Here is a 15,154-nt window from a genome sequence, read left to right as displayed (position 1 = left end):
TTGCAACCTTTTTTTCATATGTTAAGTGCTCTTAGTTTGAATCAGAACAAAGATGTTATTTTTAATCTGACCAGCAGGGAGCAAACTTCACCCAGGAATTGCCCATTCACTCTGCCTTCAAGTGGGTAGGGCTTGGCCATCTGCGGACAGGACGGGACATGGGTTTTCATCTTTCTGCCAGAAACCTTATTGATGAGCTATGCTGGCAGGAGTTAAATACGATCTAGTGTGATCCAAAACCCCAAAGTACCAAAATTTAGGTGCTTGGGAATTCTTGCTTGTCTTTAAAAGAAGGGAGAGGATACAGTATCTACTGATGTATACGGGATGCCAGACACAAATGGCAAGAACGAGGAACTGACGGGGAAGAGGGTGGGAACTTCAGCTTTTAGGAGAGATTTAAATGAGGAGAAATCTATTGGACAAGGAAAACTTCATTTCATGAGAAATAACTGGCTTTTAATCGATACTGTAGGTGTGGGGACATCTGAGAGCAGAGGGACCACAGTTATCCAGTAACCTGCCTGACGCTGAATGGACAGTGTAGCCACGATGACAGTGGTAGATTTCTCCTTTCCTCAGACTTGGGTTTTCAGTGTGAAGGCTCATTTGGTGGCTCACACATTTATAAAGCAGAGCCTTGGTTTTGGCTTTGCTAGTGACATGTTACATGATCTGGGACATACTGCGTCCCCTCTCTCATGCCTGGTAAAATTTACCTCAATGAGATTTAGAGGCAGTTGTGAGATTTTTATTGGGCATTTTGAAATTATGAGGGTAGAAAACCTTGCAAGAAAATGGCATTTTGATTTCTTTTCCTCCAGAGGAGTGATATATTTTTTAAATGTAAGGTAGCTTTGGCACCAGTTTAGTTGGTGTCTCATTCCTGCTCTTCCCTTTGCCAATTTTTCTTTATGCATTTAGCCCCTGGCTGCAGAATGTCTTCTCTTTTGTAATGGGAGCCATGTGAGCGCCTTACTATGGCTTTATGTTCCTCTCACCTGCAACAAGTTATAGTTGTAACCATTTGCCCAAACCCTTCACATTCCTCCCCAAGTCAGAGGCTGTGACCCATGGGGGATGGGCTAGCAGAGGTCCTTCCCCTGGGACAGCCCAGGCTCCAGTTGCCTGGTACTTTGGTCTATTTTAAGCCTGTTCTGCCTTGCAGCAGGGAGGTGAGTCTAGGGTCCAATGTGTGCTGTGGCTATTAAGAGACTTCAAGGACACTTCCCCCCATTTATCCCAGTTATGTCCCCTGCTAAAATAGGTTAACGGTGTCTAATTAACCACTGAACATTGTCATGCTGCATAAAGATAGCATCCTGGCTGTTCTCTGAGCCGTGGTACTTTATCTCCATTTAGATCTCTGCAGTATTCCATTAAACTCGAGAGAAACATTTTAACTGAGATGATGTCTACATTAGGGCTGCCTTTTACCCTTCAACATGTAACCCGTGTAGCAGCGCTTGAAGCCTCATATCTGGTGATGGGGAATCCAGGTTGCTCTGGGGTCTCTTCCCCGCAGGCTGGCAAGGTCCCTGCAGTTGGGGTCGTGACCCCTTGTTATTCCCACAGACATAATCACGTTTGTGTGGATTCTTGGTCACCATGGCCAGACCAGAGGGAGGACAGAGAAGACAGACTCTGCAGGCAGAGAAGGTTTTTTTTGACATCATAGCACTTTTTTACCATCAGGCCCCCCCAATGACACCATGAGGATCCAAGGTTCCACCATGGTCCTGTGTGGCGCAGTCACGGGATGCACCAGTGGGACAAGCTTTTGCTCAGCCGACCAAATTATGACACTGCATGTCATAATAGTGTGGGCTCTACATGCCAAAAAAAGGGATTGCATTTGAGCAAGAGAAATTCAAAAAGGACAGAAAGGTGACTTAGCTAGACAGGATCTCTTTTTTGCCATAACATAAGCCGTCATGTTGTAAATAAACATACGTAATAAATCACAGAACAATTAAACCAGTGTTAAATACCATATCCTCAAACCTGACAAAGCTGTAGCCTACTATAAATTGAATCCATGTCCCTGTCCTGGAAAATATTAATTGGATTTGAAGTGACATCTCTACAAGGAGCATTTCCCATGGTGTAGAACTGCCCGTATGTCTGTCCTGCAGAGGTTATGAACTGAGCTTTGGAATCAGACAGCCTGGGCTTGCCTTCTGGCCTTACCGCCTTCTAGGTGAGTGACTTTGGGCAAGCTACTTTACCTCTCCAAGCCCCAGTCTCCTCACCTGTAAAACAGAGTGAATTAAATAAGATAATATGATAATTAAGATAACATAAATACTACGTAGAAGATATACTTTTGTATAATAGTAATATATAAATACTGTAATGACAGTGCCTGGCGCCCAGGAAGCTCAATAAATGTTGATTGTTGTTATCATCAGTAATCACCCCTCACAGGCTTGTGGGGTGGGGGCAGCACAGAGGAAGGGCAGGCTAGGGCTGGGAATGGGCTTTGCCCCGAGAGTGGAGAGAGGATGCACCAAGCCGAGGGGGACAGACCAGGCACAGGTCAGAGAGAAGCTGAGATGAAGACCGGAGGTGACAGGTTGAGTGTAGAGCTGAAGGACCGGTCTTTAAATGAAGGCCTCGACCTCACCTGCCTGAGAGGCCAAGGTTTCAAGAATGTGGTGGCTTCACGGCTGAGTGTTCTTGGCAATCTGGAAAGGACCACACTGAGCTGGCTGTGATTGCCCCTTTGCCAAGTCACTGGCCAGGTCAGGCCCAGTGTGCACAGGAAGGACGAAGCCAATGTGTCCTTGTTCCATCACCCATCTCCACAAGGCGGAGGTGAAGGAGAATGTTTATTCTCATTGTCCAGAGTTCAAGCTTCATTCTGCAAAATGGCCAAAGCAATCAGTGAGTGATGGAGTAGCTCTTAAAAAGAAAGCTGGCATTTAATTAACTTTTCAAAGTGCTGGTTCAGCAACTTCTATGCTTTACCTTCTGAATATTGAACAAGCATCTCTAATCGGATCTGGATTGCCCTGGGCCTGGCTTGGAGGAGAGCACCGGCTTAGTCTTCATGAACAGCATGGACTCAGGTGTGAATTCAGGATCTCTCAGGAACCAGCATGGACTCAGGTGTGAATTCAGGATCTCTCAGGAACCGAGGCTTCACCTTGTGGACCATTCAGGCCCCTTGCTGTTTCTTCCTCCCCGCAGCCTTTAGGTCAAGTCCATGTTCATTAACACTTCTGTTAGAAGGAAGTAGGCAACTCAGAAGGAGAAGGCAAATAGGTTTCAGTTTTGCTGCTTAGGCACTGGAATGTTCAGTCTAATACTGCAGTCCCCAACCCCTGGGCTGTGGACCGGTACCAGTCTGTGACCTGTTAGGGTCCAAGCGGCAGGACCACAGAGCTCGGCTTCCCTGCCCTGATACTCCACCCCACCTGACGCCACCCCACCCCCACTCATGAAAAAATTGTCTTCCATGAAACTTAGGAAGGGGGGGAGTGGGGGGAGGGGGCACACAGCAGGAGGTGAGTGGCAGGCAAGCCAGCGATGCTTCATGTGTGTTATCTGTATTTGCGGCTGCTCCCCATCGCTGGTATCACTGCCTGAGTGCCACCCCCCCCACCGACCCCTATCACTGGCCATGGAAAAATTGTCTTCTATGAAACTGGTCCCTGGTGCCAAAAAGATTGGGGATCACTGGTCTGTATCTGAAATAAGATTTAGGGCAGTAATTCTCATCTCTGTCACTAGGTTCCATTTCTAGAAATTGCTACCTCTGGGGCTTGGGGATAACCCCAGCCCATGTACATTGCAAAGCTTCCCTGGTGTGATTCTCTTGTGCACCACTGGTGAAGAACTGCCAGTTTAAAGGATTCTCTCCAGCTTTCAATTCTCTGTCTATACCAGGGGTGGGGAACCTGCAGGCGTAAGCACATGTGGCCTTCTAGGTCTTTAAATGCAGCCTTTTGACAAAATCCAAAATTTTCGGAACAAATCCTTTTATTTTTGTTAATATATTTTGTTCTTTTATTTTATTTTTTAAAATGAGCGTATTTAAAATACCAAAGAATAAAATAAGTTTCAACAAAATAATCCTCCCAGACTGACTGGCAGAATTAGTAAGCCATAAGGGCTAAATAGACGGCTGCTACACTCATGATTTAGTTCTAACCTCCCTGGCCTGACTGGTGTCACTACTGCAGGAGGCTGGTTGGTAAGAGTTTATGGGGGTCAGGTAGCCAGTCTGTTATCAACTTTTGACAATGATGCACTGTGTTTCTGTTTGAAGTAGAATTTGTGAATAGTTACACAGCTCAACAGTATTTTTTAATTCTGTCTGCTTAACAGCCCATCATGTCAAAGAAGACCAAGAGAACACTAAAGGAAGAAAACAGATTTTTAAATGAGGCTTGGGAATTGCAATATTATCTTGTTTCTGCTAAAGATAAGATGATTTGCTTGTTTTGTGATACTGCACTATCAACATTAAAGAAATTCAGTGTTCATTAGCATTATAAGACTCCTAAGGACCACAAATATTTTAAATTAGAGGGAGAGGCATGAAAGGTTGTATTGCAGAAATTAAAAGATGAAAAGCAAAAACAAAGACAATTCTTTCAAACAGCAGTAAGACATGGAAATAATACCACTGAAGCAATTTATAAAGTAGCCTATATACTCAGAAAAAAATGGAAGCCATTCAGTGACATAGAAATTGTGAAAGAATACGTTGTCAAAGTTGTAGGATGCTTAGACCCCGATAACATTTCAGAGTACAACCAACTATGTCTTTCAAGGAGAATCAGTTCATAACCGATCGGCAGCATGATTTAGCTTTCAACTTAACAAAACAGCTTCATGCAATACTTCAAAAGGAAAATATATATTATTCAATTGCTTTGGATGAATCAATTGATACTGCAGACTTGATGCAGATTTTGTACTTCGTTAGTAGATTCTCTTTGCTACAAAGAGTTACTCGCTTTGGGCACTCTTGTGAACAGAGCAGGGGGAATAGATATCTTCAACAACTTTCAAGATAAATTTCGTGAAGTTGGACTGACTTTGGTAAATTTAGTGAGTGTATGTACAGATGGTGTACCTTCCATGACAGGAAAACATGAAGGATTTATTGCATAGATTTAAAAAGTATTAACAGATCCAGACGCTCTTATTTCTTTTCATTGTATCTTACATCAGCAAAACCTCTGTGCTAAAGCTATTATTTAAAGTAACATTTTGCAACAAGTTATAAGTATTATTAGCTATATTCATGCAAATGCAATAGGGCATCTTCAGATTCATAACATGTTAAAGTTGAAAGATGAAGTATTCAGTATGGATTTACCTGATCATTCTAAAGTATGTTGGCTATCTCAGGGACAGGTGTTAGTCAAAATTTTATCTCTGTGAGAACAGATAGTTAAATCTTATGAAGAACAGAATCAGCAGTGTGAATTACTGAAAGAAGATTGCTATAGGAATGCGACATTTCTGGGTGATATGTCAAAACAACTTGAATATTTCTTTGCAAGGTAAAATTAAGTCTATATATGATATGTGGCAGAAAATCCAAGCATTTTGAAAAAAGCTATTTTTTCTCAAAACAGTTCTTCAAAAAGAAATTTCGGATGAACATTCCCCAGTTAGCAAAGGTCATTGATGAGCAGGGTGATACATGTGAATCATTTGAAGAATACACAGCTGCTATAGAACTATTAATTGGACAACACAATGAAAGGTTCACTGACTTTCAGAATCATGACATCACACTCAAATGAGCATCTCAGCCTCACCTAGTTGATATCACCAAGGCACCTAAAGAACTACAGATGAAATTGATTGAGCTCTCAGTAGATGACATTTTAAAGTCATCGTTTGATGCTAAGAAAGATCCAATTGAAATGGGAAAAATGCAGTAGGATACCCACGCCTTCAGCAACATGCCCCCAAAATGCTTTCTTGCTTTTCAACCACCTATTTCTGCGAATCTACATTCTCCCTCCTAACCCAAATCAAGACACCCTTACGGGCACAAATGACTGAGACCCATCTAGAGGATCAACTGAAATTGTGGACCTCCATGCTACAATGAATTGACTTCATGACTCACTAGTGGGTCAGACCTGTAGTTTAAAAAACGTTGTTATAAATTCTGGGTCATTGAGCTGGGCTCTGTGGCACTGTACTAGCCCGAGGTGAAGTGAATCTGTGAAGTGGGGTTTTATTTCAGAATGACACCTTAAATTATATTCCCGCTATGCATAGATGAATTATTTGCATATTCACATGTGTATAAAGAAATATTAGTGTACTCCCTGCCTGTTCTCCTAAACCACACCTCCCACTTAGTCTTCTTTTTGCTTTCTCACGTTTGAAAGCTACATATTAATAACATAGGAAATAATGCACTTGCCTCCAACTCCTGTAAGAAACCCAGCAGCGCAGATCCAATGGTTAAGAACTAGTTCTGCCCACCTGGCGTTAGGGAGCCATGGGGGGCCAGAGCTCAGGTTCATCCAGTCCAGGGCTGGTGTTGCCAGGCCTTTTATGAAAGAATCCAGAAATCTGCATTTTTGTACAAAGTCTCTCAGTTTGGGCAATGAATTCACATTAAAATGGACCAAAACAAAAAATAAATAAACAGGAGCGTGGTGCAAACCAAATGCATCTGCAGGCTAGATAAGGCCGGGAAGTGGGCAGTGTTCCTTCTGCGATCCAGGTCAGAGGCAGGAAGCTCCCTCCCGCCAGGCCTTCTGTCCACCAGAACCTGCCGTTTCCGGCAGGGAGAGAGAACACGCCCCCTGAAGGCCTCCCTGCTGCCTATCACTGGGGACTCCATTCTCATCTTTCTCCTTCCTCCGTAGAGAGAAATGAGGGTGGGGGGAGTCCTTGGGCTCCCCGTACAGTGAGAGAGAACAGGATGTGGGCTTAGCCCCAATGAAGCCGAATGTTAAACTCATCCCCCTTTGGATGTTGAGTGGGTGAGTGGCATTAATCAGCCTCCCCCTGAAGATGAGCATTATCATTATGGTTTCCTTCAGACAAAATCACTGCTTTTGCCATGGCACGTTGCGTAGGAAAGGAACAATTCAGGCACGACTCCTGCAGGTAATTAGAGATGAATATGTCTCTTACATATACAAGGAAGGCTCTCGCCTGGTCTACCTAGCCTGTTTAATCCCGTAATTCTTCATTTAGGCACTTCTACCACTGGCGACATATTAGCTGCGTCGCTTGGACAGTGGGAGTATAGAGACAGTTAGAGGCAGTGGTCCTGGGAAATGGCAGGAGCTGGGAAAACAGCTTCTGTCCTCCCACAGATAGAAGGTGGCTTTGGTGGGTGCTGGGTGCTCTTCCTTTAGGATTCCTTTGCCTGAGACAGGTATTGGGAACCCACAGCATCTGGCGACACCACAGTGGGGATGCCCTGGGCACCCTGCTGCAGTTTCCCTTTGGTGCCTCTCACTGCCCTTCTGTCCCCTGCCTTCCTCCCTCTAGTTGCTCAGTCTCCTTACTCTGCCCTTTAAGGGTCAAAAACTGCAGGCTGGGAGATTCCCTCGAAGTTGTTATATCCTATCCATCCAATTGATCCTACCTATCCTCTTCACCCTCCTCACTTCAGCTATCTTTTTTTGTTTTTTTTTTAGAGAGATGGGGTCTTGCTATGTTGCCCAGGCTGGACTCAAACTCCTGGGCTCGAGGGATCCTCCTACCTTAAACTACCAGGTAGCTGGGATTATAGATGTGTACCACATGCCTGGCTTACTTTCTTTTTTAAAATAGTACAGTTGATAGAGTAAATTTGTGGAAAATAGTCTATTTAAATAGGCTTAATTTTTAAAATTATTTTTAATTGACAAAAAATTAATATGTGATTATACTCTTGAGGGGAGTTATTTGCATTTTGCAGGAATTGCTTGTTGGCTCCAATGCAGCTCTTACTAGGAGGCTGGTGGCCCCACACCATCAAGGGTCTTCTCATCCATCCTGCCTCCGGGCCATTGTGACGTTGCCACCACGCTTTGCCCCCGCTCATCACGTGCTAGATTTCTGACTTGAAACAATTCATTTAAAACAACTCTGTTATTGTGGAAGTTTTCAGACATACAGAAATGTAATCACTGTATACCCAACTTTACTAATCATCGTCTTACCAATCTTACTTACTTAGAAGACTGTGGATCAGTGTTTCTCAGAGTGTCAGTTGTGACCTGCTTAGATTAATATTTTAAAATGCACATTCCTGGCCTCCTCCTCCCTCAGACCAGCTGATTCAGAAATCTCCAACTGCCAGGCCCACCAGTCTATATGTCTAACAGACTGCCCAGATGGTCCCGAATGGTTCTTCTGCACACTAACGTGCGAGAACCTCTGCCTTAGATAAATGTGTTGTCAGCCAGGCTTTGTGTTCTCGTGGAATGTCTTAAGGGGTGCTCCTCACCCAATGTCACTCATAAGGTCCTCTGGTCCTTCATGTGGAGGACACAGAAAAACAGTTCCTGAGCCTGCAGGGTGAACTGTGTGCTCAGGGCATCCCCTTGGCTCCTGGGAAGCTGCACATGCTGACAACTCCCAGCACCAATAAGACGCAGGGCCTCAGTTATAAGAAAGTGCTCTGTAAATGGCTCAGGTAATTGCTGAAAGAAAGAAGGGCACCATATCATCTGCATCCATTTGAATTTTAACCTTCTCATTCAACCTGCACTTAAACTCAACCATTTAATTTGGAGTTATGCTGAAAGAAGACCATAAGAGGGCACTACTGTGTCTGTCACTCTCTCTTGCTGGTTGTGGGGCTTGGTTTGTAAAGAGTAATTCAGATGAGTAAAGCACTTGTGATGTACTAATTTGCCCCACTTTTGAAACCCTTCCCCAAGACATTTCCCCAGGGCACGAGACTAGTGGGTTCTCATAAACCCTGTCTTTTCTTTTTTTCAGGTTAGGAAGGAAGATTTCTGAAGAAATAGAAGAGTATGTTTCCAGTATTCTTATGGTATCCTATGGTGACCTTTGTCAGCAGTGCAGTCTTGCCTATGTTGAACACAGCGTTAAAAAATAAGACAGTATGAATCTGGCTGTGGTCTGGGGCTGGAATTATGCTGAATCAAGGGTTTGGTGAATGCTGCTTCCTCAGCTGAAGGTCTGGACTGTGGCATTAATGGCCATGCCATATCTCCCGGCTTGTGCTTCACAGAATCATATGTCCCAGGTATCAGGGTACTGACCCATGCCTTCTGCTCTGTTGGTATAGATGGGCAGAAGCAACACCAGCTTCCTAAGCCTAGCCTTCTCCTAGACTTCTATCCAAAAAAAGGAAAGGAGGTTTCTAGGTAAAGGTGGCTGCACGGGCAGCGCCAGGGCCAGAGGAAGCATTCATGTCATGCTGTGTTTTGCTGCCCTCTGGGATGGTGCAGCCACACATGACAGACCCGGTTGCCCAGTTAGGTTTGATCAAGTTGATGGAAGTCCAGGGACATTCTCATCTAGGAGAAAGAATGGATACAATAAAAATTTGAGTTGTTCGTTTCTGTGATTGAAACTCATTTTCTGCTCTCTTCTTCTTTTTTGGGGGGAAGTTACCGCCTCAGACAGCAGAGCCTGGATGGATCAGATGACGGAGGAGGTAAGAGTCCCTTGGAGGAAGTCAGAGAGTCTGGGGCTTCATAGAGAATCCCCGGAGTGCCCAGAGCACTTCTTGGGCTACAGCGAAGGCACCGTGTGCTGCAGCCTTACGTAAACGTTTGCAGTGGTCTCGTCACACGTGCTGATCCACGTGTCCCTGCCTCGCTAACTGCTGCTTCCTCTGCCTGGAGTGTCTCTCCCCCTTCTTTATCCACTAACCCTGCTTGTCCTTCAAAACTCAGCTGAAGCACCACTTCCTCTGAAATGTCTTCCCTTTCCATCCTACTCCCTCTCTGATTCAGGTTCTTTCTCTGCGCTCTTTACGCCCTCCTCAGCAAACCTCCATTGTAGTAACAGCAACATAGCTACTGTTTATCAGGTGTTTATATACCAGGCACTGTTCTACCAGTTTATGTAAGTTAAAGCGTTTACTCTCACCACAATCCCCATTTTATAGTTGTGGAAACTAAGGCACAGAGAGGGTAGGTAAGTTCCCAAGGTCACAGATCTACTGAGTGACTAGAGCCAGGATGTGGGTACAAGGTGCACATATCACACTTTAACTCTTTGTGGACTTGACTGTTTTTGCCACCAGGCTCAAAGCTCCTACGGGCAGACAGCTTGTCTTATTTATCTCCAGTGCACAACGCAGAGTCGTCAGTTCCTGGCTGACTGTACAACTGAGGGGGAAACAGCACTCACAAGGCAGGCAGCCGTGGCCTAGTGGAAGCCCGTGTTGAAAACTCAAGAACAAAAGATGAGGTTTATGTGTATCTCTAAAATGAAACCCACTAGGGGGAGACTATGCTTGCACCTAAATTACTAAAGCCTTGTTTCATCCCACATAGTCACCGTTTCCGCACTCCTCATTTCTTTGTGTAGATCCTGGTTTCTGTCTAGTATCAGTTTTCTTCAGCCTGAAGAACTTTACCATTTTTTTGTAAAGCAGGTCCTCTGGCAACAAATTCTCTCTACCTTATTTGTCTGAAAATGTCCTCATTTTTCACAAGATGTACAATTCTAGGTTGACAGTATTTTTTCTTGTAGCACTTTAAACAGTTGTGTCATTGTCTTCTGGCCTACGTTGTTTCCGATGAGAAGTCAGTAGTTATCCTTGTTCCCGTGTGTTCCCCCCTTAGGTAATGTATCTTTTCCCCTCCAGCTGCTTTTAAGATTTCTTTTCCTTTATCAGATCTGTCCACTCTGGCTGGGTGGAGCTGAGCCGCCTCCAGGTCTGTATAGGCTCTGGGAATTGTTCAGCTCATACCTTCCTGGTGGTCATTCTTTGCCCGGCCTTGCGGAATTTCACCCTACTGAGGCACAACTTAGTATTCCGTCAGTCTAGACTTTTGGAGCTGTTCCTCTGCATAGCTCCCCAGTCTTTTAGACTCTGTTCCTCAAGTTCCAGCGACCTAAGCCGCCCTAAACTTCAGTCTGTCTCTCCTCAACTCAGCGAGACCTCCGTGCTCTGTTTGTGGTTTCCCCTTGCTGTGCCAGAGTCCAGGAAGTACCTCTAGGCAGAAAACCGGGGTGACGCAGGGCTCACTTCATCTGTTTCCCTTCTCTCAGGAATCCCAGTCTTGCGCTGTCTACTGTTCGATGTCCGAAAACAGTGATATCGTATATTTTCCTCCCAGTTTTCTAGTTGTTTAATGTGGGAGGGCAAGTCTGGTACCAGTTCCTTGCTCGTGGCTTGACATGGAATCCCAAAACCTTCTTTCAACCCCTTTGGATGTGACTACATACAACAAGAGAGAGGATTCGGTCTATGAAACTTAGATAATTACCTGGTAATCACAAAATCAGAGAGAGGGTCAAAAAGGACATTTATGAAATATTCTGGGATGGTGGTTAAAATACAGATTCCCAGGCCATGCACAGATCAGAAGGTAGAACTGGGGCCCAGAGGTCTGCGTTAACTTAAGGAAGCTCCCTAGGCGACTATTTGACAATGCTGCCATTGTGCCTCTAAAGCCAAGACTGAGGACCAACTGGAGAGAGTGAGAGTTATGTGAAAAAAATACTTCTGCCTCATCTCATTCCAGAAGGTTTTAAGGTGGAAGAGCAGCCATAGAGGTCAGAAAACCTGTCCACACTCTAAGGTTTAGTAATAGCTTGTGAGCATACTCTCATCATTTTCCAGCATGTTCCCTTGCTTTTCAGTATCTCTTCTTGCCAGATATTCCTCTTCAGCTCAACCCACTTAACTCCTTTTAGCTGCCAGACTTCTCCACCCACTGATAGTTCCCAATGACTGTATTAAATATGGCATCTTATATTTCTGTTCCCAAAGTCTATTTTCCCAGACATGTACCTAGGGTGTTTTCTGCCGTTGCCAAACTGGCAGCTCAGAGGTTGGTGGCTGCTGGCCACACTTTTGATCTGCCTGTCCTCACAGGCTGTTGCTCCAGCCATTGGTTGCACAGTACAGCAAGGTACCACCCAGGAGTGTGTGCCCAAGGACTCAGGAGGCAGGGTCTCTGCTAGACATTAACAGAGCTGGTAGGCGGTTAAGGAGCAGTGTACGTGGAATTTGTAATGCTAGAGCAACAATTCTGGAACCTCTGATTTGAACCAGGGTGAGGGAGACTGGGGATGAAGGCAGGTAGTTTGTAGTGTGAGGATCTGGCCAGTCTTGAAGGTGCATAGGAGTGAGCATCACCCCCGAAAGTCCCCCCTTGCTCCTTCCAGGTCATCCCTCCTCTGACCCAGCCTCAGGCAACTACTGATGTGTTTTTTGTACTATAGAGTAGTTGGCATTTTCCAGAATTTTATATATAAATGGAAGCATAAGTATGCAGTCTTTCGTGGCTGGCCCTCTTCACTCCGTGTAATGATTTTGGGATGCATCCAGGTTGTTGCGTGTATCATTAGCCCACTCATTTTCATTGCTAAATAGTATTCCATTATACAGACATACCACAGTGTGTTCACCTGTTGATAGACATTTAAGCTGTTCATTATCCCATTTTTAAATTAATGAGTTAATTTGTTATTTACTTATTTACCTAAAAAAGTTTTTTTAAAGACACGGTCTTGCTATGTTTGCCCAGGCTGGCCTTGAACTCCTGGGCTCAAGTGATTCTCCCACCTCAGCCTTGTGAGTAGCTGGGGCTACAGGCACGCACCACCACACCTGGCTTATTATTCCCATTTTAAAGGTGAGCAGACTAAGGCAAAGAAAGGTAGACTTAACCACAGTCACACAACTAGTAAATGGCAGCTCCAGGATTTGAATATAGATCTTGACCCCAGAGCCTTCGTTTCTAGTCTCTGGGCTATAACGAATGGTCTGACCCTCAGATATGCTGGCATCTCCTTCCATGGGTGGGCTGTATTGATGTCAGCTTCCAGATTTGTAGTACAGAGGGCCCAGAATGATTGATGGGATGCTTAGTAAAATTTCATTAAAGAAGGAAAGATGCCTACTTTTAGAGAATATCCCTAATATTTTTTTTTTCCTTCATAAACTTGGAATGTGAAATTTGAGATTTGGCCTTTATTTTGGCCCTGGAGGTTTGAAGCATAAAACCCTTTCTTGTCAGAGAGTGCACTTGCTTTTACCTTCTAGGAGGGATGCCTCTTCCCAGCATAAATCTGTTTTCCATGCAGTTATGCTTGAGTCCCTTAATGGAAAATCAGTTCATATGTTACACTTCACACTTGACTTAGTCCATTTCACTGTATATGAATGTTTAGAATCCATTATGCAGTAGGAATCATATGTTACATATAACTAGTTTCTAGAATTATCTTTGCTCAGAGAATTACTTGGTTGGCTAGTGAAGGCTGCTCTTTAAACTTAGAGTATCCAGTGGGTGGGGAGACTCCATGAATGATTGTCCTGAGTCATCCATGGATGCCCATTCAGCAATGACGTTAAACAGACCCTGGGTACCTATAAGAAAACCTACTGGTTCTCTTAATAAAATCCCATTCAGGTTCCTTGAGGTCATCAGTGCAAGGAGTGTTATCACTAGGGAAGCAGCTGATCATCTTACACTTGGTAGGGAGGGGTGATTGGTGAGCAATCCCGGAGGAGAAGATGAATCTCAGTGAGTAGAAATGAGGGCCCCCTCCAGGTAGATTGTCTCCTTCCAGCACCAGCCTTAGAGGTCAGGTGTTACTGAGGAAAGCCGGCAGGTTTCTGTCCAGTGCCTCCCGAGGTCTGTGTTGCTCCAGATGTTGGAGATAATGATGAATGAGACAATCCGTGCCCTCCAGGAGCTTCTGATCTAGTGAGAAAATGCCTTCCCGTCTTTTCTTCCCTGTCTTTCGTAGAAAACTTTCAGGATCCGTGTCTCTCCAGATATATTATTTAGCATTTAGCCTCCCTTGCTTCATCCTTTGTATGTGTTGCTCATTCTTTCCTGGGCAAGATGCATTCTCTGTCCCAGGCCCCTAATGCCTAGGGAAAGAAGAGAAGCACTTCCTCCCTTCATTCATGCCTCAGGCTTCCTAAGGAAGAGAATAGCAAAATAGAAGAAGAAAGGGGCTTTGAAGATTAGGTGTGTTTTCAGAATGAGAAACAGAGAGAGAGTGACAATTAGAGGTGGCTTTGGGATCTGTTTATTAACCAGAAAGTACTACATGGAGACTTTTTGCAGGACACTGGCCAGGCTCTAAGCTCAGATGCAGCTGGGGCCAGGCAGAAACTATAAACATGTGAAACAGCAGAAATATAAGACAATAAGGAATGATGAGGTCTGTGGTGAAACCAGAGAGGAAATGGCACAGCCTGAAAGTTTTTTAATTCATTTTTTTAAGACAATAGAATTTTTTAAAAAAAACATTTTATAAACAAAACAAAATGCAAGTTGGATTAGGCCTTTGGTAACTGATTCGCAAATTCTTCACAGGACCTTACCTGGCTATGCTCTAAAGCAACACAGAACTTTGTTGGAGAGACAGAACATAAAAGATAAAAGGCACTATAAGAATTAAATAGCTAAGACAACAGTTTAATGGCTGGCAAAAGTGGCAAATGGTCATTATTAATGGTCATGAGTTCAGAAGAGGAAGCAATCCCTGTGGGCTGAGAGCACTTCAGGAAAAAGGGAGGGAGAACTTGTGCTGGGTCCTGAAGGACGGGGAGGATTTGGGAAGCTAGAGGAGAATGTGAAAGGCCTTCCAAGGTAAGATGCCTGGCATGAGAAGAACTCTACATGGAGGGCGAATAAGTAGTTCACAGTAACCAGAAGAGAATCTGGTTCTGCAAAGATGGGCCCTGATTCTGGCCCATTCTGAACTACAGATATTCAACCTCCCCATGTATGCTGCCTTTAACGAAGTTATGAAGATTGCCAGTCACCTAATTTGCTGATTCTAGGCAGAACCACTCACAGCTATAGCTGACACAATGCATCAGGGAAGTTAGGGTTCATGACTATGGAGAATAGCTGGAGAATGAGGGACAGCCAAGGTCACACATGACCTCAGGCTCCCAAAATTGTAGAATGGCAAAACTGATCTGTCCTATTTAGACAGCCATCCTTCAGTAGCATAATCATCCATTCTTCTTCTTGGAATCAAATTTCTGGCTTGT

General features: G+C 44.4%; 1 protein-coding gene across 1 annotated transcript in view; it reads left to right on the top strand.

The window, feature by feature from the left end:
- The window catches only part of IFT43 (intraflagellar transport 43), an 80,674-nt gene that overhangs the window by 50,307 nt on the left and 15,213 nt on the right, over nt 1-15,154 (top strand). The window contains exons 4-5 of the mRNA XM_045563321.1: nt 8,926-8,958; nt 9,564-9,610. Coding sequence (XP_045419277.1) covers nt 8,926-8,958; nt 9,564-9,610 — 80 coding nt within the window. The remainder of the gene's footprint in view (nt 1-8,925; nt 8,959-9,563; nt 9,611-15,154) is intronic.

This window comes from Lemur catta, chromosome 1 (genome assembly GCF_020740605.2).
Source record: "Lemur catta isolate mLemCat1 chromosome 1, mLemCat1.pri, whole genome shotgun sequence".
Lineage (NCBI taxonomy): Eukaryota > Metazoa > Chordata > Mammalia > Primates > Lemuridae > Lemur > Lemur catta.
The sequence above is the reverse complement of the archived record's forward strand: the minus strand, read 5'-3'. Positions and strand labels throughout refer to the sequence as shown.